Consider the following 25,837-nt stretch of genomic DNA (forward strand, 5'->3'; position numbering starts at 1 on the left):
TACATACTGGCTGAAGGGAGAAGCGCAGAGAGCCTATTATAATCTGACTGAGGAGCAGGCTGCCAACTACGATCTGCTAAAAGGTGAAATCTTTAAACACTACGGTGGGAGAAGTCATGAAATCGCTAACTGGAGCGGTGATTAAGGACCCTCCCTACTCCGTAATATTAGGACGTGATTGGTCCCAAATGGAAAGCGATAAAGACAATACTGTTCCTATGTTTACGGAAGGCTTGGTAATGGATAGTAAAAATGATAATCCGACTGTCTCCACGCCGTGTATTTGCTTCCCAAATCATGAAAATAATAGTGTAGATAACAGTGATGAAGGACCCTCAGGCATGACGAGAGGCAGTCCACCTTCCGTAATGTTTGAGGCGACGGAGTAGCGAATTAGACTCTCAATTTAAATTTACACCCTCGTCCTTTAAACGGGAGCAATGGAATGATGATTCCTTAAAGTTTGCGAGAAATGCAGTACTCTCAGTAAACGGACAGATGTCTGACAATTCTATACCACAAATGCCTTGCTTTGTCATAAAGCATGATTTATTGCATCACATGGCTGAACATGAAGGTTCCATAAAGGAACTATTACTAGTCCCACACACTTATCGTCAGCAAGTGTGTGAACTAGCTTATGCTCATTTACTCGGAGCCCATTTGGGGACCGAGAAAACATTAGAACAAATAAAGTTCAGATTTTATTGGTCTGGGATTAATGAGGAGGTCAGACAATTCTGTACATCGTGTCCAGAATGTCAGATTCGTCAGATTCCCCAAAGGGACCTCGCTCCTCTTATCCCTCTTGGACACAGGATTGGGTGCCTTGTTAAGCCAATGCATCGATGGTGCTGAACACCCCATGTTATACCTCAGCCAGAAACTGTTGGATCAGGAGACCCAGTATGCAGCAGTAGAACGGGAGGCGCTGGCGATGAAGTGGGCTGTGACACAACTTCGGTACTACCTGTTGGGATGGGAGTTTACTCTGGTGGCGGGCTATGCCACTTTACAGTGGATGGCTCTGAATCGGGAGACTAATCCTCATGTCACTAGGTGGTTTCTGGAACTTCAACCTTACAGATTCAAGGTCATTTATCGTCAGGGTTCTCTTCAGGCCAATACTGACGCCCTCTCCCGTACCTTCGACCTTTCGGTGCAAGCCGCCCGATCCGATGGGTCTGGGCTGGGGGGTCATGTCACACACACACGCGTTTCGGAGACAGTCAACAAGCCCAAAGGTGAGCGAATACGTAACAGATAGGGGTTATTGTATGGTAGTAATGCCTCTCTTTCTGACCCTTTTAGAACTAAAGAAGAAAAATTAATCAGTCCTACCATCCACAAACAATAATCCAGAAGACGGTTCATTATCCACTTCCTCATCATCATCATCACTTCCGGCTCCTCGAGATGACATCACTTCCAGTCCCTTCCCGATGACGTCCCTTTCCGGCCTCCGATGATGACGTAACCTCAGATTACTCATTTCCTGCAGCCATTTTGTACTCTATAAAAGCCATCCACTTTCCATCTGTATTTGTCGAATGTCTGATAATTCTTTATCATCTTGACCATCAAATCACAAAGAGATTACAGTGAACCCTCGTTTATCACGGTTAATCCGTTCCAGACTCTACCGCAATAAATGAATTTTCGCGAAGTAAGATTCTTTATTTATAAATCGAACATTTTCGCAGTTAAGAGTATAGAAAACCTGTTTACGACCTTTTCAATACGTTTTTTTAACATTATTAGAGCCCTCTAGACATGAAAAAACACCCGTTAGTCACCATTACACGCGTATTACCCAATATATTAGACAAAATAAGAGAAAATAAGACATATTAGACGTTACAAATATAATATTATTATACTGTAAAATTAATTACACACACACCGTTCTTACACACAACCACTAACCTATGAAGGCACGACCTCAGTAGGAGAGTGTTAAGGTGGTTCAGTACCTTCAGCAGGTGCGTTGTTGCCTTCTTCCACTGAAGCAGTACTAGGAGTAGGCAGTGGGTGTCTTGCACTGTCTTTTCATATGTGCGAGGAGGCTTTTGTAGGGTTCTATCGCTCCATCAAGCGCATTCTGGAACTGCAATGCACGCATCATTTGTGGGTCCCATTTGCCAATCATGTCCTGTACTTCCTTAATAGTTCTCACGACTTACGAGAGACGCTCAAGTGTAAGGCCAACTTCCTCCTCCTGACCCCCAGGAACCTCTGGCTGGTCCTCCTCCTCCTCCTCACTCGCAGATTTAGTCATCTCCACCAGATCCTCGTCAGTTAAGGGGTCCGAGTGCGTTTCCAGCAGCTCATCCACGTCATCGCGAGTCATATCCGCGATACCTTCTCCTGTCAGCATGTGGGCTAGCCTAACTGCCTTATCCACTGCCAAGTCGCTTATATCCTCTGGGGTGAGTCCTCTGTAGTCGTGGACAATTTCAGGCCACAACATTTTCCAGCTAGCCTTCACGGTCTCTGTCTTTATGTCCTTCAATGCAGCCTGGATGTTCTTCTGACAGGTTGCGATGGTATACTGCCGCCAGTATTCCTTCAGCAAGAAGTTATCCTCAAGATTCATGCCTTCAACAAGGTGCTGCAGGGTGTTTCACGTGTAGAGGGCTTTGAACGTGCGAATAACGCCTTGATCCATGGGCTGGATCAGCGAAGTGGTGTTGGGAGGAAGGAACTCGATCCGCACACCACCGTAGGATAGGTCTTGCGCATGACCTCCAGCATTGTCCATGAGGAGAAGGACATTAAACTCGAGTCCCTTCTCCGCGAGATACAGCTTGACTTGGGGGATGAAGCACTCGTGGAACCAGTCCGATGACAGCTGCTTTGTGATCCAGCCCTTGTTGTTGTGCATCCAATGCACTGGCAGCTGGTTCTTGCTTTCATTCTTCAGGGCTCTAGGGTTCTTGGCTTTATAGAAAAGGGCAGGCTTGAGCAAAAATCCCTCCGCATTTCCACACATAACAATAGTCACGCAATCTTTATACGCCTTGAAGCCACAGACCTTGGCCTCATCCTTGAAAATGAATGTCCGGGAAGGCATTCTTTTCCAGAAAAGTCCTGTTTCGTCCATATTGAACACCTGTTCTGGATGAAACTTGCCCTCCTCAAGGATTTTTTTGAACGTGTTGTTCACGTAGTCCTCTGCTGCAGGCTGATCAGCAGAGGCAGCTTCTCCGTGGAGAACGACACTCTTCAGAGAATACCTCTTCTGGAACTTTTCAAACCAACCCTTGCTCGCCGTGAAATCCATAAACGTTGCAGAAGAGGGTCCTGATTGAGGATCGTCCGTCGTAAAGCGCTGATAGAGCTGCCTTGCCTTCTCCCGGATGACCAGCGAATCCAACGGAATGTTTTTCTTGCGGCTGTCACTGATCCAAATGGCTAGGACAGACTCCATTTTCACAATGAACTTATTACGACTTGTCACAACACGCTTTGCTTCCTTGTTGAAAGAGACAGCAGCCGTTTCACAGATATTCTTTTCATCTTTACGGATGGAGCGAACAGTAGACTCTTTCAAGTTGTAAGGCCGGGCAACCTCCATGATTTTCTTGCCATCTCTGATCATATCCAAGAGTTTCACCTTCTCCTGGATGGTAAGCATCTTCCTCCAGCGCGGAGTTTTATTTTCAGAAGGCTTAGAAAAAGCAGCACGTTTAGGAGCCATTGTGGGGCTTAGATAAAAGTTCTCAGAAAGCGCATGCGTAGTGACGTAAGCGTGTATGAGAAAAAAAAATCGCTATAGAGTTAAGCCGCGAAAGTTGAAGCGTGATACAGCGAGGGATCATTGTATACGGGGCAATTCCCCAACACTTAATATTGGATTTTGTGGAGTTACTTTCTCACAACGTAAAAATCGGATTACGACCAAAAAGTTCACCAAACTTTTGCATCTGTTCACTACCACACACTTGGGTGACAAACAAGCCAGTTTCCCTTCCGGTTCGTACGCGCCTATGATTTCCGCACATGTTCAGTCTCTCCCTGTACTGTACATTGTTCTCGGTGCATCACGCAGAGGGACTCTCCCTCAAAACTGTAACCACCTCTCAACCCCGATTCCCTCCTGTGGTATAGCAGATCCACAGCTCCCGTCCAAAAAGGCCAGTTTTAATAAACAGTCACCGAACTCACGGCTTAGTGAGGGAGCGTGGTGGTGTGTGGCCGAAGCGGTTCCTGAGGAGTTCCTGATGCGGGTGTTTCTAAGTGCACAGGTGAGAAGCGGTCGGCATCCGTAATTGCCAGAACTACCATGTCCTCTTCATAAATAGAAGCGCGAGTCGGCCAAAGGGAAAAAAAACAGAACAGGAAAGAACGGGAGGTTGCAGGAGAAGGCAGGAAGCAGGAGGAGAAAGCCAGTGCAGGAGAGAGAGAGAGTGTGAGCGAGCGTGCAGCTGAGAACGAGTGAGCACAGGCTCGCATGCAGGGAGCCTGGGTTGTTGTCTCAGTTTTATTCAATGTTTTTGCATTAAGTTTACTATTACACTGTGCATTCTATGGTATAATTAATTATTTTTGTGTTTAAAAATCTTTGAAGAAAATATACTTACATACAGTTGGTACGGTCTGGAACGGATTAATTGTACTTACATACAATCCTATGGGGGAAATTACATCGGGTCACGCCCAAATCGGGTTACAACCAGAGTTTTGGAACGAATTACAGTCGTGACCCGAGGTTCCATTGTAAAGTCGACCCTTGATATACGACCGGCCTGACATGCGAACAACTTGATTTACGACCATAATTTTTGTTTTGATTTACGACCAACATCTTGCATTACGACCCGAATGCGGTCACGTGTATCCACTTGTGCAATTGTAAACAAACAGCCGAAAGCGTTCGTAAGCATCAGTTGGAGCCCAGATATATGTGTTTGTGGACGTAATTTCTGTCAGTGCAGTAATTTATCTATATATATAATTCACTACGACCATGGCAAGCAAGACACATAATTGCTAAGGAAGGAAGAGAAGGTAATGAAGGTAAAGAAAACAATTGTTAAGGGATGTTAGCTTGCGGGCTGGCGCAGCACATGATGATGTCATCAGGCTGAGTCAGCACTGGGTTGCTTTGGAGTGTATTATTACAGCAGTTCACAACATGACCAGCTTTGAACTGAGTGCTCAACTACTGTCATTATTAACTTGAGAAACAGTGATCACAATCGAAACAAAGAAGGAAATTGTGCGAAAATCTGAGAGTGGTGTTCGTGTGACCGATCTCGCTAATATGTACAGCATGTCGAAATCCACCATCTCGTTCAATTTTACAAAGAAAAGATTTGCATAAGGAGGTTCCTTCTAAACAATAACCACCTTCCGTTTCATTCTCCTCCTCTTCCCTTCCTGCAGCCCAAAGATGTCAAATTAAATGGTGAGTACAGTGTGAAATTGTTGTTTCTGGTTAGCTACGCACTTTTTATAACTTTTTGGTTAGTACATTAGAAAAATGATTGGTGTTTTGGTAAATTATGCGTATTATACAACCCTTTTTATTATGAAAAGGTTAAGTAAGTGTTGCTGTGGGAGGTTCGGAGCACATTATGGGTATTTCTTGTCTTGACTTACAACCAACTTGAGTTACAACCAGCTCTCGTGAACGAATTGAGTTCGTAAGTCAAGGGTCCACTGTATACGGAACCTTATCTGCTCAAGATCCAGTAAATGCCTCCAAACAGTTTGGACAGTGCTTCATCATTCAACAAGATAATGATCCCAAAAATACTGTTAAGGCATTACTGGAGTTTTTCAAAGTTAATAAATAGAAAATTCTTGAATGGCTATATCATTCATCTGTGTTAAATCCAATTGACCATGCTTTCCATATGCTGTAGAGAAAACGTAAGGAGACAAGCAAGAACTGAAGATGGCAGTATTAGAGGCTTGGCAGAGCATCACAAGAGAAGATACTCAGCACCTGATGATGTTTATGAATTAGGAGTGTGAGATATATATCATCTACGATAATATCTCAATTGTTGCTCTAACAACATGCAACCTGAAATTGAGTATGTCACTCACTTTGCAAAAAACAATCAAAAATACATCTCGAGAGTCCAAGAATTCACTGTCTCATGCAACCTAACAGGCCTACTTGTGCATGTACAAAGTTAATCTTTACTCATAATTCAACCCCTGTAGCCCTGGAATCAGCCTAGTCGCTCTTCTCTGAACCTTTTCTAGCGCTACTATGTCCTTTTTGTAGCCTGGAGACGAAAACTGCACACAGTATTCCAGAGGAGGCCTCACAAGTGCATTATAAAGCTTGAGCATAACCTCCTTGGACTTATACGCCACACATAATGCTATATAACCTAACATTCTATTTGCCTTCATAATGGCTTCTGAACACTGGCTGGAAGTCGCTAGCTTAGAGTCCACAATGACTCCTAAATCCTTCACATAAAATGTACTCTCAAATTTCCAAACACCCACTGTGTATTCAAACCTGACATTTTTTACTTCCTATGTGGCCTATGTAACTTTACATTTACCGACATTAAATTTCATCTGCCATAAATCTGCCCAAGTCCTTCTGTAATGATATAACGGATTCCAAATTATCTGCTAATCCACCTATCTTGGTATCATCTGCAAACTTAGCCAGGTTGTTACTTATATTCCTATCTAAATCATTTATATATGTATATGTATATTATGGGGTGCCAAACAGTCAATTACAATGATTTTCAGAATATATAAAGTCATTCCTAAATATCTAAAGTCAGTGTCGGAATATATAAAGTCAAAACTTGAATATAAAGTCAGCGTCAGAATATACAGTAATCCCTCCTCGATCGCGGGGGTTGCGTTCCAGACCCCCCCGCGATAGGTGAAAATCTGCGAAGTAGAAACCATATGTTTGTATGGTTATTTTTATATATTTTAAGCCCTTATAAACTCTCCAAAACTGTTAACATTATTAGAGCCCTCTAGACATGAAATAACAAACTTTATTCAAACGTTTAAACTGTGCTTCATTACAAGACAGAGATGGCAGTTCTTTCTCACAATAAAAAGAATGCAAACATATCTTATCTTCAAAGGAGCACCATGAAGAGCAGATAATGTCAGAGAGAGCGCTCGCTAAGAAAAGCAAACAATCAAAAAATCAATACGTGCTTTTAAGTATACAGAAGCACCACGATAAAGCGGCATTTTGTAGAGGAGCGTCCTATCTTCTAGGCAAACAGCCACTGTGTAAACAGCCCCCTCTGCTCACACCCCCTCCGTCAGGCAGAGAGAGTGAGAGAGACAGAGAGAAGCAAACAAAACAAGCCACTGAAGCATATCTTATAGCATTGAGGAGTTTTAGTTAATATGTAATACATGCTCTGATTGGGTAGCTTCTAAGCCATCCGCCAATAGCGTCCCTTGTATGAAATCAACTGGGCAATCAAACGGAGGAAGCATGTAGCCTAAATTAAAAGACCCATTGTCCGCAGAAAGCAGCGAACCAGCGAAAAATCCGTGATATATATTTAGATGTGCTTACATTTAAAAACCCGCGATAGAGTGAAGCCGCGAAAGTCGAAGCGCGATATAGCGAGGGATTACTGTATAAAGTCATTCCTGATTATATACAACATCAAAGCATGAATATATAAAGTCAGCGTCAGAATATATAAAGTCATTCCTGATTATACACAACGTCAAAGTATGAGTATATAAAGTCTGCTTGGAATATATAAAGTCAGTTTCAGAATACATAAAGCCATTCCTGAATATATAAAGTCAGAGTTATAATATATAAAGTCATTCCCAAATATATAAAGTCGGACAACATTAAATTTATATATTCAGGAATAAGTTTAAAGTCAGATTATCTTGATTGAAACGACTCATTTCTAGTAAACTCAATGAGTTCCTAATACAACATAATGAAATAAGTTAACAAAAACTTCTTCAGAAAAATATTAAATAAAAAAAAAAAAAAAAACACTGTTCAGTTAATGTATACAAAATGATGTATGTACCTGGCATTTTGAACACTATATTTATTTATTCTTTTTGTAAGGGCGCATTTTTGGACGAACTTCACAAGCCCGATCGACTCTGAGTGGCTTCTGTCGAAGTTTACCTTTCACTAGTACGAGTGAAATGACAAGCACGGAAATCAGAGAATATTTGACGGAACTAGATCATTTTATTTGTGAGTTGTCCTAATTTTATATATTCGGGAATGATTTTATTTATTTCAATGCTGACTTTATATATTCAAAAATGACATATATTCTGACTCTGACTTTATATAATCAGGCTTTGACGTTATATATAACCAGGAATGACTTTATATATTCTGCCGCTGACTTTATATAATCACGCTTTGGTGTTATATATTCAGAACACTGTGGAACACCACTCTTAACATCGGCTAATTGTGAAGAGGTTCCTCGCACCATCACCCTCTTCTTCCTATGTCCGAGCCAATTCTGCACCCATCTAAAAAGCATCACCCTGAACTCCCACTTTATTTAGTTTGATGCCCAACCTCTGATGTGACACCTTATCAGATGTTTTCTGAAAGTCAAGATAAATAATATCATAAGCTCCACTTTGATCGTATCCTTTTGCTGCCTCCTCATAGAATTCCAGCATGTTAGTAAAACACAACATCCCTCTTCTGAGCCCATGCTGACTGTTCAGAATAACTCCTGTCTTTGCCAGGTGTTGCTCAATCTTATCCTTAATAATTCCTTCCATTCATTTTCCTGTGATGCATGTTAAGCTTTCTGGCCTGTAGTTGCTTGTATCTCCTCTGTCACCCTTTTTATATAATGGGATGATATTTGCCATTTTCCAGTAATTCGGAATCTCTCCAGTGCGCAGTGGCTTCCTAAAAATGTGTGTCAAAGGTTTATATATGTACTCACTAGCTTCCTTAAGAACTCAAGCTTAAATATTATCTGGTCCTGGTGATTTGTTTGATTTCAGCTTATTTACTCTGAGCAGCACTTCTTCCTCTCCAGGCGAAGCCACATGTCCTCACTAAGATGGGGCTCATTGTCTAACTGAAGAAGACTTGTGTTTAAATTCTGCTTGACATAAACAGCAACCCCACTTCCTTTTCTGTTCTGTCCTAAAAAATGTGTATCCCTCTTATGTTACACTCATCCCCATCTTTGCCATTTAGCCAGGTTTCCGTTATTGCTATAATATCATAATTATGCTCTGCTACATACAGCTCCAACTCTCCTTATTTTTGATACATCTAGCGTTAAGGCAAGCTATTTTTAATGTGTTACTCCTTCTACATTTAAATGTTTGCTTAGTAGATCAAGAGCTACTTGATGATACCTGAAGTGGACAGTGGTGTAAATCCACTTGAGTGGTAGAAAACACAAAGTACATTTCCCCAAATTGGGAAAACTTGCAAAAATAAAAATAAAAAGTACCCTTGCATCCCTGCCTCAAGCAGCACTTCTGAAAGGGCTTTCGGCACTGGATGAAATGCTGTAACATGCAACATTGCTGCTCTCATTAGCAAGCTACAATTAACATCCTATTAACTAGACCAAGCTAGATCAATAAGACTTTTACAAACAAGTTTTTAAAGGATGCAAAATAACATCCAATTATCATTATTGTCAAAGTCCCAGAAAATACTAATCGAGATTTTTTGCCAATATCACACATCCTTACTATGAATCGCAGACTTCAAGCAGTCATTGCATGCAAGGGATATGCAACAAACTACTAAATATCACTACTTTAATATATTTACTACTGCTACGTCCCAAACATATGGTGCTTAAAGATGGGGAGCCATGTAGAAAAAGTATTGTCGTTTCTACATGGTGTGACCGAAATGTACGCAAATACCCTTAAATTAAAGTCTGCAGTGTGCACTTTAATTACAGTATGTCTGAATTGTTTGATTTGTCAGTTCAAACTGTGGAGCAGAGGAATAATAGGTTTAGACAGGCAGTGAGTGAAGTGAGCTTACTAAGTGGCGAGAAACAGAATTATCTCTTGTAAAGTCGAACTGGCACTGTTCTATCATTCCAAAAAAATTTCAAGCATTTTATTAGCAAATAACTATCGCATTCTAATGCACGCATGTCTCACACTCCATTTTATACATCCATATGAAAGCTGATTTAACTTAGTAAATTTCTGTTGGTTTAGTTTACATAAGGAACAATAGAATATACTGAATTTTATGCAAATGTTTTAAAATTAAAACAGGGCGACTCGGTGAAAGAGAAGAGGAAAGGACAGATGGTCATGATCTGCCAGTTAAACATCAAGTAAAACTTAAGAGATAGGCAAGCAATCAAATCCTGTCTTCAAAATCTGGCCGTATTACTGCATACAAAACAAACTGTGCCATTGTTCCTGTGGAAACATTCCAATTATATCAAAAATGATTCTGCTCAAGAACCATGTGAAAGGAATTAAATATATATCCATCCATTTTCCTATCCTACTTATCCAGTACAGGGTCACAGGGCAGCTGAAGCCTATAGAGAACACTGAAATGTCAGCCTCCAGCACAAAGATTCAAATTAGACTGTACATACAAACCTCAACAAAAAAAGTACTTATGGAGAAAAGCTAACATTTGTTCACTATCTGAAGCAGTGCAATTTGTGCCTAATACAGCCAGAACTGGCACCAGCTCTCCTGGAACTTTGTTAAGCAGCCTCCATTTTTATTTTGCTATGGAGGCAGACTTGTGCTACATTTTTTAAGCTGTCCTTCTCCTAATCATCTGAAGCAGATATGGAATAATCACAAACTTCAAGGTGATGCTGACAAGTATCCTTAAATACATTGATTATGGAAAGTTTCCTGTATTTTAGACTAAGAAGAAATTCCCCAATGGCTATTCTGATACTCAAGTCACTAGTACAAGTTCTTAAGACCGAGAAGGAGCTTCCCTCACACACAGTAAATCCACATGTTGAATAAGCAATGCGTGATGCCCTACCATTAACTCTATTACATTAAGTTATTGATCTAGTCATTTATCATCTGTTGTTTATCATTTGTTACTGTCCTTTTATATTTTTCTTAAAAGCACAGTCATTGGAGCCAAGCAACTAAGCATTTTACTACATATTGTACTGTATGTATAATTTGCAAGTGAAAAAAATTAGGCTGGATATGATTTAACTAGGCGGACACGCCTTTTAAGTTGACCACTTCTTAAGGCAATTCAATATGTAGATCAATTTGATATTTTATACAAACTCATTCATTTGGTTATATTGCATTTAAGCGGTATTACTTTAATACTTGTAGTTTGTTATTTTTGTGATGAAATTTAAACTTTTTTTCTATATTGAGGTCGCCCTTTTGAACCCCCCTGATATTTACTACACGGTGAGGCATTTGTACTCCATCAACATTAATTATTTCCAGAGACATCATTTTGTCTATTTTTCCAGTGCATCGCGCACAAAAGCAAGGGAACGATGGGAGCACCAGAACTCTGCTCACATCATGTCACTTCGTACCGCAAGCTGCAAGTAGTAAGTCTGTGATAAGCGGAATACCGTACGCTTTCCACTCACGGGACGGAAGGACAATCCCTACCGCTTTTATATAGTAAGAAAGAAGAAGATATCGCACAGTCTGGAGTAGAAAATCAACTTTTACCTGGAAAAACGAAATTACAAATCCCATCGTGCATTGCAAAATGGACGGGGTGTGTGTGAAACACGCGTAGCACTCACGGACGGAAGGACAATCCCGACCGCTTTTATATAGAAGGATAGTAAACTTGTCTGGGGTGGAGTTGCAATTCTTAAATTAGTGGACTGGTTCATTTTGTGGAATCAAAATTATTTTGTGGACATAGGTTGCAGATTAATTTTTGCTAATGTTATCCTGTTCATAAGTACAATGTATGCTAAATACATAGGCATAGATGCAAGCCATCTCAATGCAAGCTTTCCTGATATGTAAATAATTTCCTGCTTTTGAAGATTTTTTAACACATAAAATCATGATTAAAGTGAGGCTTATGAAAATCTTTTTGATTGGATATGAAAAGTGTCAGTCTTGCAGTTTTAAACTTTATACTGTACAAGAATTGGTGGCTATGTGTAAAAATGATTAAAAGCACATTTGTACAAAAATCTACATTCAAACCAAATCCTGTTAAAATTAGCAAAAAACACCTCAGCTAAAACAGATTTCTCTAAATTTAGCAAAACTAGTTCCTCTTGGACTTGTCATGCGTCTAAGCACAGCTAAATGGAAATGAGGATGTCCTGCAGTAAAGGATAAGTTTGGTATTTAAGAAAGTGGCTTTACATTCTTTACATGTGGACATCTCCCTTGACCATCATTATAAAACCTAATAAACAGGCTAGATATTCTTTTTAAAAATTTATATAAAAAAGCTTCATTTTAGAACACAGTTTCATGTTGCACAATAACATATAATATAATCGTAAAGAAACAACTTCAACTGTCTTTAAAAATAATAAAAACTTGTTTGAGTAGCAGCATGGATTAGAACTCTGTTAATAGAGGGACTCAGCTTAAGTAAGTGATTATGAAAAGGATGCAGACAATTTTTCTTTTTCTTAATGTATAATACTGTGTATATTGTTCCTTTTTTTTTTAATACCTAGCTACTTCTTCATCATATCTGGCTTAGCGAAATATCTGGGTAAAATCATTGGAATCTATCCACTTGCTTGGCAGTTGAATTCAGTTCAAATACTGTTATACTTTACAACACCGTATGGAGTGTGCATATCATCATCTCTGCTTCTGTTTTTTTTAACTCCGACTCTCAGAGTTTCCTCCCAAAAAATATTTACTTTACGTTAGATGACAAGTCTAAATTGTCCCCAAACGTGTGCATGCCCTACAATTAACTAGCGTCACATCAGTGTTTAGTTCTTGCCTTGGCCCCTTGCTGTCTGGACTGGCACGAGCTCCTTACAACCCTGTACTGAATAAGAGATTAAGAAAAGAAAATGCTCATTGATCAATCAGTGACATAAGGACACGCAGTGTACTTTATCATATCCTTTCAAACGTTAAGAGATGTGTATGGAGGGAGAGGTGTTTAAACCATTGCAGGCTTTTTAAACTGTAGCCAATTTCACAACAATGTTTAAGGCACTAACTCAAATACTCGCGAAATCGATCGTAGTCTTGCACAGGAAAAAGTCCAAAATCATAGCAATGGCTGGAGGTGGAGAAAAGAGAGGTGGTGGGTGAAAGCTTTTTTAAACTGCGGTAGTTATCGTCCACTCACATTTCTATGCTTAACTGTGATAAGCGGTGCTCTCTTTACATCACGGAAATCCTACAAAATCGATTAACATACAAGAGTCTCTTTAAAGGGACTACAGCAGCCCATTGTATGCGGCATAAGACTAAGAGGTAAAAAAAAAATCAAAAGGACAAAGAGAAGAAAAATATTCACGTAGCCTTCCTTTCCTACCCACAAGTGCCTTGACACTCGCTACGATTTTCATGTTACAGATATTAGTGTCCTTTCCTAACTGGCTTTGGAAAGCAATCTCTTTAAATGCCAATTGTAACTGCTATGTTTTTCTCGATATCAATGGAAAAAAAGAAACGTAAAAAGAACAAAGAAAGTTTACCAGACAACGTCAGTTTTAATTACAATATATCAATGCCATAGTGCACTTCGCTGAAGCATAGTCACTGGCAACCCGAGTGACAAAAACCCCAGCGTCTGCAGTACTGTGTGTAAAAGCGATTGGTCTTTGTAACACACGCATAAGACAACAGCACCGTATGTCTGTTAATGACATAGCAAGTGATTTTTCGAACATCTCGATACACACACGAAAGTCGGACACATTCACTTTACATCCGCCCTCTTCCCACCACTCTACTCTATCGAAATCTGGCATTTTCCTTCCTCATCTTGAGCACAAAAGTTTTGACACTGCACTTCCTGTAAACCCGTTTCCCTTCCTTAAAAAAATCATAAAACACGAATCTCTGCCGACTAAGTCCTGAATCGTATCGCGATGTCGAAGTAAACTTGTCATCCTGCTCAGTCTCGGTCGCTGGGTTTGAACGTGGACTCTTACCTAAAAAGCTGACAATTGGCCGACCAAGTGTGCCCTGATGTTCAGCCCCCCGTTGTCTTTTTAAAACTCCTCGGGAACTTACCTCACTTTCCACGTTTTCCACAGTCATCTTCTGCCAAGGGTCTGCCAGCTGCGCCAGTGGCATCTTCAAAAGTTGTCAACGTCCTAATCCAATGCGGAAAATATTTGGAGGTTTCCTTTAAAATTTCACAATAGGGTCTGGATATCAAAAGAAAGCCAACGTCGCTCCAGCGTTTATACGTCTTAATAACTGTGTATTAAAAAGAAAAAAAAAAAGCACGAGGTCAGCAACCTCGGTTCCCTCGCAGATTGACTGAAATGCGCATACACACTCTCGCTGTTCGTTGCTCGTGCCCGCCGCCACTAGCTCGGTTCCTCGCTCGCTCCCTTCAGTCCGCATACTATTCCACTTCCGCTCCTGCTCCTCGCAATATGGCGGCGACTGTGGCAGCGCCCCAGAACTTTCCGTTTACCTGTCTGTCACGGGGGGACTTGCTTCGCCCGCTCCTACGTCAGTCGGAAGGGGAGGACCGGCGAAGGTTAGTGACTCAGCTGCAGGTGAGGATGGCCGTTTTTGTTGCCTGTCTGCAATGCTTGGGCTGCGAAAGACTGAATCGTATACGACTGCGTCACGAACGTGAGATTGGTTGAGGGATTTTTTAATTAACCGTCGCCGAATTTTGTTAAGTTCATACATTTATCTCGTGGTGTGAATACAATCGTTACATGGAAATAGGTGTAATTTCAACGTATGCGGTTTTGTGTATGGGTAATCAGTTATATTGCACAACACACATTACTCAGTTCATATTTGCATGTGTATTCATATACATATCCTAAATATAATTAAGACTTTCATTATGTGAGTCATCTGATTTTTCTCCAGGAGAGGATGGAAGTTCATATTTCAGATTCATTGCTTATCGTCACGTGTACAGAGTACAATACAATTCATGTTTGCATGCCTTTTCAGAACAGTTAACAAAAACAGTATAAAAATAAAATAAAAGTATGCTTGGCATGCAGTATATCATACATAATTTTACTCATTGAGAAAATTATTAAGAACACCTGTACAGTTTCTTCTTCATGCAATTGGCTAATCAACCAATCAAGAGGCAGCAATGCAATGCATAAATCATGCAGATACAGGTCAGGAGCATCAGTTAATGTTCACATCAAACGCCAGCATGTGTTAGCTATGTACAGTCTAGTGTGCTTATTTCTCTAACTGCTGATCTCTTGGGGTTTTCACGCACAATAGTTTCAAGAGAAGGGGTCAACTGCTCTGATATGCTACTGTAACTGCAGGTTGTCATTCAAACCCTTTTTATAATTAGTAACCACTTTTGGCTGCCAAGACTCAGACACCATCATTGTTTTTTATTTTTTCTTAATTAGCAGCTAAACAGTAATATAAAAAAATAAAAAAAAAAAAGATAAAAAAATGAGCCAACACATTTACAGTTATTTGCTTGGCAGACACTTTTATCCAAAGCAATTTACAAAAACGGTAAACAACTGAGTAACATTAGGCTAGAGCTTGTTTGTTCAGAAAGTGTAATTAGACAGGTAACAAAAGTTGATTGCCACAAGTGAAAACGGGTCTTCAATTGCTTCGCAAATACATTGAAGGAGTCAGCAATATGGATAGAGGTGGGCAGCCCATTCCACCAACTGGGTACTACACAGGAAAAGCATCTGAATTGAGACTTGAAACCATGCAGGGGTGGCATCACAAGACGCTGTTCACTGGCTCATCTGAGTGAGCGAGATGGAGTATAGCACCTCACCAGTGTCTCCATATACTCAGGTGCTGACCCACTGACTACTCTGTAGATAAGCATCAGGAATTTGAACTTAATGGATGCTGCTACAGAGAGCCAATGTAGCGACCTGAAGAGAGGAGTGACAAGTGTCCGTTTCAGCTGGTTAAATACAAGATTGTCTACTGCATTCTGAATCATCTGCAGCACCTTGATGGCACATGAGGGTACTCCTGCCAAAAGTGATTTGCAGTAGTCCAGATATGATAAGACCAGAGTCTGCACTGGAAGTTGTGCTGCATATTCAGATAAGGTCTGATCTTGACAGCATGAACCTGTGGATGTCTGGTTCACAGCAACCTGTGTCCACCATACAATATCTGAAAAAAGAGTAAAGGTCTAAGTAATGTTGATCTGCTCAGATCCACCAAATATTTTGACAGTGTTCCTAGAAAAAAATCAATAGTTTTGGAAGTGCCTGCTGTGACAGAATGAGAGCACCAACTAGCCATGGAAATAAAAAAATGGGTTTAATTAACAACAAGAATTGGTTTCTAATTAAGAAATGGGTTAAAATGAAATTGATTGGAGTTTGAGTCCCCAAATTAGCTGGATAATCTGTCAGCTCACTTCACATCTCATTTCTATTTGGGTGTTGTTTAGGACTGAATCTTTAAAAACAAGTCCATTAAAATGAAGGGAAAAGAAGTCAATTAGCAGCAAAACTGCTCACTAATTAAGAAAAGGGTTTGAATGAAAACATGTAACCACAATAGTGCTCCAGGACTGGAGTTGGAGACCTCTGCTGTAGAGTTTACCAAGAATGGTGTGAAAAACAAAAAGAATCCAGTGAGCGGCAGATCTGTAGAGGTTAATGAGAGAGGACAGAGGAGAATGGTTAAGCTGGTTCAACTTGACAAAAAAGGCTATGGTAACTTAGATAACCATTCTGTGCAACAGTGATGAGCAGAAAAGCATCCCAGAATGCACAATTTGTCAAACTTTAAGGCAGATGGACTACAAAAGCAGAAGACCATATTGGGTTTACTCCTATCAGCCAACAACAGAAAGCTGAGGCTGCAGTGGTAATAAGCTCACTAAAGCAAGACAGCTCAAAACAGGAAAAACATAGCCTGGTCTGATGAGTCTTGATTTCTCTTTAGATGATAGGGTCAGAATTTGGCACCAATAGCATGAATCTGTGCTACCCACCTGCCTTAAGTCAACAGTCCAGGCTGGTGGTGATGTTTTAATGGTGTTGGGAATGTTTTCTCAGTATACTTTGGGCCCATTATTATCAATCAATCATTGCTTTACTGTCAGTCTATTTGAGTGTTGTCGTTGAACATGTGCATCCTTTTCATAGCCACAATTTAGAAATCTTCTAATGGCTGCTTCCAGCATGATAATGCCTCATGTCACAAAGCAAAAGTTATCTGAAACTGTTTTCATGAACATAACAATGTTCTTCAGTGGCCTTTCCAGTCATAGAATTTGAAACCAATAGAACATCATTGAGATGGGGTAGAACAGGAGGTTCAGAACATGAATAGGCAGCTGACAAGTCCTCAGAAATTGTGTGATGCAATCATGTCAACATGGGTCAGAATCTCAAAGAAATGTTTCTAACATCTAGCTTTTGAGGAATCCATGAAGAAAGGAGGCTGTTTTGCGAGGACAAGGAGACCCTACCCAGTATTGGTGTACTGTCTCTAACACTTTGGTCAGTAAGTGTTGGTGAGTGTGGATGTGTATGTATATATATACAGTTAGGTCCATAAATATTTGGACAGAGACAATTTTTTTCTAATTTTGGTTCTGTAAATTACCACAATAAATTTTAAATGAAACAACTCAGATGCAGTTGAAGTGCAGACTTTCAGCTTTAATTCAGTGGGTTGAACAAAAAGATTGCATAAAAATGTGAGGGAACTAAAGCATTTTTTAACACGATCCCTTCATTTCAGGGGTTCAAAAGTAATTGGACAAATTAAATAACTGGAAATAAAATGTTCATTTCTAATACTTGGTTGAAAACCCTTTGCTGGCAATGACAGCCTGAAGTCTTGAACTCATGGACATCACCAGATGCTGGGTTTCCTCCTTTTTAATGCTCTGCCAGGCCTTTACTGCAGCGGCTTTCAGTTGCTGTTTGTTTGTGAGCCTTTCTGCCCAAAGTTTAGTCTTCAACAAGTGAAATGCATGCTCAATTGGGTTAAGATCAGGTGACTGACTTGGCCATTCAAGAATTTTCTACTTCTTTGCTTTAATGAACTCCTGGGTTGCTTTGGCTGTATGTTTTGGGTCATTGTCCATCTGTATCATGAAACGCCGCCCAATCAATTTGACTGCATTTAGCTGGATCTGAGCAGACAGTATGTCTCTGAACACCTCAGAATTCATTGTCTCTGTCCAAATATTTATGGACCTAACTGTATATACAACAACAACAACATTTATTTATATAGCACATTTTCATACGAAAAGTAGCTCAAAGTGCTTTACATAATGAAGAAAAGAAAAATAAAAGACAAAATAAGAAATTTAAGTAAGACAACATTAGTTAACATAGAAAAAGAGTAAGGTCCGATGGCCAGGGTGGACAGATTAAACAAAAAAAAGAAACTCCAGACGGCTGGAGAAAAAAAAAAAAAATCTGCAGGGGTTCCAGGCCATGGGACCACCCAGTCCCCTCTGGGCATTCTACCTAACATAAATGAAATAGTCATCTTTTTAGTTAGGGTTCTCATTGAAAGACTTGATGATGGTGGTCATACAGACTTCTGGCTTTTAATCCATCCATCATTGTTGGAACATCACGGTGCTTTGAGTAGATGGTGGTGGTGCAAGCCAGCACCAAAAGGACACCGGAAAAGGAAACAGAAGAGAGAGTAAGGGTTAGTACAGATTTTAGAGCCACCATGAATAGTTATTATAATGAGTTGGATATACAGAGTATCAGGATTTTAATTACAGTGAAGTTATGAGAAGGTCATGTTAAAGTAATGTGTTTTCAGCAGTGTTTTAAAGTGCTCTACTGTATTAGCCTGGCGAATTCCTATTGGCAGGCTATTCCAGATTTTAGGTGCATAGCAGCAGAAGGCCACCTCACCACCTTTAAATTTTGTTCTTGGAATTCTAAGGAGATACTCATTTGAGGATCTGAGGTTACGATTTGGAATATAAGGTGTCAGACATTCCGATATATAAGATGGGGCAAGATTATTTAAGGCTTTATAAACCATAAGCAGAATTTTAAAGTCAATCCTGAATGACACAGGTAACAAGTATAGTGATATACATATCTACATATATATATACAGGGGTGTACAAAAGTATGTTTACAGTTGTATGCAAAACACAAAGTTTATTATTATGTTTAGTATTTATTTGTATTCTTCCTATTATTATTATTATTATTAAAGTGTGCTTGAGTGTAGCAATCATAACCTGCATGTCTTTTACCATACAAACAACTGTAAATCTACTTTTGCCCACCCTGTATTTATATATTTATGATGTACCAGTCAAATGTCTACACACACCCAGAAATGTTAAGGTTTTTGCTAGAAATTGATAACTTTTTTATCAAGATACAATTAAACTCATTTAAAAATACAGCCAAGACATTACTAGTATTGCTAATGGATATAATTAATTGAAATGACCAATTTTTAATGTATTATTTTTTAGGAATGCAAAGCTACATTTTCAGAAGCCATTCCTTTAGTGTCCTAATGGTCAAATCCCTTTGGAACTGGCAGAAAAAAAAATACTAAAATGAGCAAAATGCTGCAGACATTGGCAGTCATAAATGAATTATACATTAAAATCAGTCATTTATACACACTGATATATTAGAATATTTGAATTCTCATGATAGACTGTTTGGCAATCTTACAATGTGTGGGTTAGAAGCTATCCCTGAATCTACTGCTGAGAGTGCCAATGGACCTGTACCATTCACCAGAGGGGAGGAGTGAGAAAACAACAACAACAACATTTATTTATATAGCACATTTTCATACAAACAGTAGCTCAAAGTGCTTTACATATTAAAGAATAGAAAATGAAAGACACAATTATAAAACAAAATAAATCAACATTAATTAACATCGAATAATAGTAAGGTTCAATGGCCAGGGGGGACAGAAAAAACAAAAAACTCCAGACGGCTGGAGAAAAAATAAAATCTGTAGGGATTCCAGACCATGAGACCGCCCAGTCCCCTCTGGGCATTCTATCTAACATAAATGAAACAGTCCTCTTTGGATTTAGGGTTCTCACGGAAGGGCTTGATGATGATGATGGTCACGTAGACCTCTGCCTTTTAATCCGTCCATCATTGTTGGAGCATCATGAAGCTTTGAGTAGGTGGTGGTGGCGCAGGTGAGAAGTGACTGTGCAGGATGGCTGAGGTATTTAATTATACTGTATTCTTTTCTAAGGAAGCAAATTTTGTAAACAGTATGTCCTAAATACAAAACAGGTGGGTGCTGGTGTTATTCTGTGCTGTCTTCTCCACTCTTTACAGTGCTTTACATTCTTGAGTGGAGCAGATGACATACCACAATGTCATGCAACCAGTTAGGATGAACTCCACTGTCTATCTGTTTGCAGCACTGAAACTCTTAAGACTTAATACACTATGTAATAAATATTGCAGGTGGTGTGTTAACACATCCTGCAACCAACTTCACAGCTGGGTTTTTTCCATCTGCAGCATAAAGCCTTCTATATTGCACTTATTTTATTTTACGGAGTGTTTAACTGTTTTATTTCTCTTCAAACACAATATAAAGCTAATGCATTTTAAATAATAATCATTTTGAATGTTTCTGTCAACAGTTGTACCATTTGCCAGAAGGGGAGAGTGAGAAAAGTGGCTGTGCGGTATGGCTGTGGTCCCTTTAAATAAATTGCTTGCCCCTGTAAGTTACAGAGTGTTGTATATGATTTAAACGGAAGGCAGCTGGGTGCTGGTAATATTCTATGCCCCCTTCACCATCTTTTGCAGTGGTTTATGATCTTGTGCCAAGCAGGTGCTATACCGAGGTGTGACACTTCCAGTGAGGATGGAATTCTCTATGCACCTGTAGACATTTGAGAGATCCAGTGGAGAAATTCAAGCTGTCCTTAGATGTCTTAGAAAATAGAGTTGCTGGTGAGCCTTTTTGACAAGTACATATGGGAACAAAGAAATCCATATGATTCTAAAAATGTACTTAAGAATTACAATAATAACTTCAAACCTCCAGTTAAATAATTGTGCAATAGCAAGTTCCACATGTAAATTAACAAAGAGTAATGCAGGGTAGATAGAGATAGTGACAGTTCTTATATAAGGGACATTGGTAATGTATTTTATTTAAATTATAGAATTCAGCATATATGAATGAAAGAGTCAAAAAATCAAATGGTGTGATTATGCTTCCAGATAATAAAATCATATACAGTACATACACATTTTAATACATATGTGAATATACAAATGGTGTGATTATTTTACATTTTTATGAGCACTGTGGGACAATCTTTCTACAGTAAGATACCATTTTATAGCAATGAACAATTCATGTTTTATTTTCAGTATCACACAGTGTTGATAATTGTTCTTTTGCATATATTTTGTATATGAAACATAAAAAACTAAACTAAAAAAAAGTATCTCTTAGTGAAAAACATTTTTCCATAGGTTGCCAGCAAACAACCAGTCAGTCAGCTACTGTGTATGTATGTATATATATGTAATATATATATAATTTATACTCATATATATACTGGAGTCACCTTTAAGTAGTTTACTTGTCAAAAATGTATTTGTAGATGTTCCCTGTGGATTTAAATGTCTATTAAACTGCCAGTTTGATTTAGGAGATCTGTTGAAGTCTGATTTATTGAAATAAACATGCATTTTTGTCTTAATTGAATTGATATCTTTTTTTCTTACAAAATGTGCTTTATAAAATTAAGAACTTTTTAAATGTTGTTTATTAAACATTTTCACAGAACTTGTTTGTTTCTATTCATTAATAAAATTCATGTACTTTTTGTGTATGAACATGGATGTTTTTTCTTATACAGCCATCCATCCATTTTATGAAACAGATTCTTTCAGAGCAGGATCACTATGTAGCCCAATTTATCCTTTGTTCTTTTCAACTGTATGCATCAATCTTTATACTGTATAATACATTTTGCAGCTTTCAGTGGCAGAAGCTGGCGGAGATGATGCAGACAGAGATGCTTACCAGATACACAATGCATAGTGGGCCATCTATGCAGATCCACAGTTGCAATGCACTTAATGTGTTATGCTAGACATCAAATTCCTTCACCTCACAATTTCAGGCTTTCAAAAACCAACTTGTCAAGCAACAGGTATTGAGAAGTTATAATTAAAACAGTGGCGATTATGTCAGCTATAATTTTCTTTTCTTCAGTGTAATTTGTCTTTCAGTCAGAGTTTATTTGGATCCTGTCCTTGGAAAGATGTGTACATACAGTATGAGAGTTTGTCAAGGTGGGGCATAAAACAAATAAAATCAAACATGACAAACAACACATTAGATATGCTGGTACTTCTGTAGCCATATCATTGTGTACCTGTAAAAATTCTTTTGGCTATGGCAAGAAGTTTAGACAAACATCAAATTTATTGAGGTTCTGGATCTATCTATCTATCTATCTATCTATCTATCTATCTATCTATCTATCTATCTATCTATCTATCTATCTATCTATCTATCTATCTATCTATCTATCTATCTATCTATCTATCTATCTATCTATCTATCTATCTATCTATCTATCTATCTATCTATCTATCTATCTATCTATCATGCAAGCTGTACAGAAGAAGATATTTCTGCCTGTAATCAAACATATACTCCAAGCATTGTTAGGTAGTAAGGTATCCCTATCTAGTATGCAGTCATTTTTTAAGGAGTACCTAAAGGAAAAGAATATAAAGAATATGAAATCAGGTCAGAATCTACTTAATGAAGATATAACCTACAAAAGTAAAATTTTACATTTAAATGAGCCCAGTCCATTGTCTTCTACAATGTTCAGAGGTGGAAAGAGTTATAGAGAATGAAAATTATTAAAACTAGGGGGCTCTGCCCCCTGCTTGCTTCGCTCCCCAACCCCCAGGCGGGTGCTATGCACCAGCCACTTCATATCTCTGCCACTCACGTATGGGTAAGCAGATGTACAATTTAAAAAGATTGTTATTTTCATGGGAACTGTTACATATGCATAATAGAACTAACTATTTTACATTACAGCAAGTAATTAACCATAGTTAAAAATAGTAAAACGTAATAAATTGAAATAAAATTATGTTTCATGTTGCGTTAGAGGTATTCATTGAGTGTATTCATTTTCGTTCTGTTTGGCTTTGAAATTAACACGCAAATACTTTTTAAACTTCTGTCTTTGATATCTCCATCTTTCGAAATGATTATCGCTGACAATTCGTCACATGTTGTTTTATTATAAATGCGACCATGATCTTTTGGATTCATATAGAAATCCAAGAAAACTTCTTTGTTCGTGTTTTGCAGGTACATTTTATGTAAAATGCGATACTTTGGACGTATGGATTTGTATCCATTATTGGCATTAAACGTCCGATCGTTTAACTCTTTCGATTCTATGTTGCATCGCTTCTCCATGATCATAAATATAAAACTGACCAAATTTTGGTTTCTTTGAAATTAAACTTGTAGTTGATTAGCGTATGGTCCTCAATTGTGTAAATCTTTATTTTGAGTGTTGAATGTTGCGAATGCGAACAGATTATTGTAGATTCGGATATTTTGCCTGTCGTGTTTGTGGACTTCACTTTCACCAAACAACAAATCTTTTAATTCTCTCTTAATTCTCTTTTTAACCTCTTCATTGGAAAGAAACACAACTTTTCCCCGATGGCAACACGAATTTGACAAAGTACAAGTCCCCGGCTTAAACTTTAAAGTCGCACAATATCTGCATACTTCTGTCATATCACCTATGTCCATATATTTGATCTCTTTTCGTTGTTCTGTTATTTCACCAAGTAATAATTTCTGTTTGTTAGTGCTAATGCAATCTTTACTATCAGTTTTTTTAGACTTTCGAAAATTAAGTACTTTCATAATCTCTAACCTGCTCTGAATGTGTATCGCGCCAGCGTTTTTGAACCTCTTTATGATGTTCTACTTTGTCTTCTACTCTTTGTCTTTTATTTCCAACCCTGCTTGGACCTGCAATGTTTTCATTTCCACTTGGTCTGGGCTGATTATTACTTTCCTTATTTTCTGAATTTGCACTTAGATTATTGTTCTTTTTTAAATTCTTTTCTCTCCAATGCTTTTGGGCCTCTTTTCGTTGTGCTGCCCTTTCTTCTTCGCTTAGTTTTTGACGTATCATCTGGAACATATAAAGTTATCGTCCAGAAAAGGACTACATCGATGGAAAAAATAGTATGTCTAAAAATACTGTCCAGAAAAGCTTCTTTAAAGGATAAAACTGAGGACTTTTCCTAAATGACTTTTAATGAGGAAAACTTAAAAATTTATAAGTGCTGAGAGCACAGGAACTGTGCCTGACAAAAGCATTCACACGAATGAGAGGTGAGTGGACCATAGGCTTGTTTGAATATGGTTGAGAGGACAGCGGGACTTGAAAAAACCTCTTGAAAAAAGTCTTGTCTCATCACAGGATTTTTTCTATGATAGAGAAAAATACTTTTTGTACTAATGGTTCTCTTTATTACTGATCCAAATTAATTTTTGCCAATTGTATTACATCTATTATATTACTTTTACATGATCCCTGAGTTCAAGGTTATTTTGAGTGGCATTGAACTTTTCCTGGTCAAGTCAGTGACACATTCATATTAATTTAAACTCTGAATTTTAGAGCACTTTCTGTTAGCTTCCTTAAACAGTTTAGGTATCTGCGAGATACATTCACAGAGAAATTTAAATGTATAGTGGAATTTAACAAAATGTTACTGGGTGGTAAGCTCTTTAACTCTCTTGTATTTGAAGAATTAATGATGTTAGAATGAGTATCTTTCAAAAAATTGTATTTTTCCTTCACAGTGTTCCCATATCTATCTATCTATCTATATCTATATATATATATATATATCTATATATATATATATATATATATACAAACCAGATTCCAAAAAAGTTGGGACACTAAACAAATTTTGAATAAAAACTGAATGCAATGATGTGGAGATGGCAAATGTCAATATTTTATTTGTAACAGAACGTAGATGACAGATCAAACGTTTAATCAGAGTAAATGTATCATTTTAAAGGAAAAATATGTTGATTCAAAATTTCACGGTGTCAACAAATCCCAAAAAAGTTGGGACAAGTAGCAATAAGAGGCTGGAAAAAATAAATGTGAGCATAACGAAGAGCTGGAAGACCAATAAACACTAATTAGGTCAATTGGCAACATGATTGGGTATAAAAAGAGCTTCTCAGAGTGGCAGTGTCTCTCAAAAGCCAAGATGGGTAGAGGATCACCAATTCCCACAATGTTGCGAAGAAAAATAGTGGAGAAATATCAGAAAGGTGTTACCCAGCGAAAAATTGCAAAGACTTTGCATCTATCATCATCAACTGTGCATAACATCATCCAAAGATTCAGAGAATCTGGAACAATCTCTGTGCGTAAGGGTCAAGGCCGTAAAACCATACTGGATGCAGGTGATCTCCGGGCCCTTAAACGACACTGCACCACAAACAGGAATGCTACTGTAAAGGAAATCACAGAATGGGCTCAGGAATACTTCCAGAAACCATTGTCAGTGAAAACAATCCACAGTGCCATCCGCTGTTGCCAGCTGAAACTCTACAGTGCAAAGAAGAAGCCATTTCTAAGCAAGATCCACAAGCTCAGGCGTTGTCACAGGTTACCAGGGATCAATTAAAATGGAGTGTGGCAAAATGGAAGACTGTTCTGTGGTCAGAC

The 25,837-nt window shown here is 38.5% G+C and overlaps 1 protein-coding gene and 1 long non-coding RNA gene across 5 annotated transcripts in view; one reads left to right on the forward strand and one right to left on the reverse strand.

Annotated features, from left to right (window-relative positions):
• Positions 1 to 14,518, reverse strand: part of LOC120523875 (ribosomal protein S6 kinase alpha-3) — a 167,192-nt gene extending 152,674 nt beyond the window's left edge. For both annotated transcript variants that reach the window (XM_039745555.1, XM_039745554.1), the window contains exon 1: positions 14,152 to 14,518. In XM_039745555.1, coding sequence (XP_039601489.1) covers positions 14,152 to 14,214 — 63 coding nt within the window. In that variant the 5' untranslated portion in view covers positions 14,215 to 14,518. The remainder of the gene's footprint in view (positions 1 to 14,151) is intronic.
• A 4-nt stretch (positions 14,519 to 14,522) lies between these two features.
• LOC120523876 overlaps positions 14,523 to 25,837 on the forward strand; it is a 49,472-nt gene continuing 38,157 nt past the window's right edge. Inside the window, exon 1 of one of the 3 annotated variants that reach the window (XR_005632717.1) lies at positions 14,523 to 14,648. This is a non-coding gene — a long non-coding RNA (uncharacterized LOC120523876). The remainder of the gene's footprint in view (positions 14,649 to 25,837) is intronic. The other 2 variants (XR_005632714.1, XR_005632716.1) reach the window with 2 other exon arrangements.

This window comes from Polypterus senegalus, chromosome 2 (assembly GCF_016835505.1).
Source record: "Polypterus senegalus isolate Bchr_013 chromosome 2, ASM1683550v1, whole genome shotgun sequence".
Classification (NCBI taxonomy): Eukaryota; Metazoa; Chordata; class Cladistia; order Polypteriformes; family Polypteridae; genus Polypterus; species Polypterus senegalus.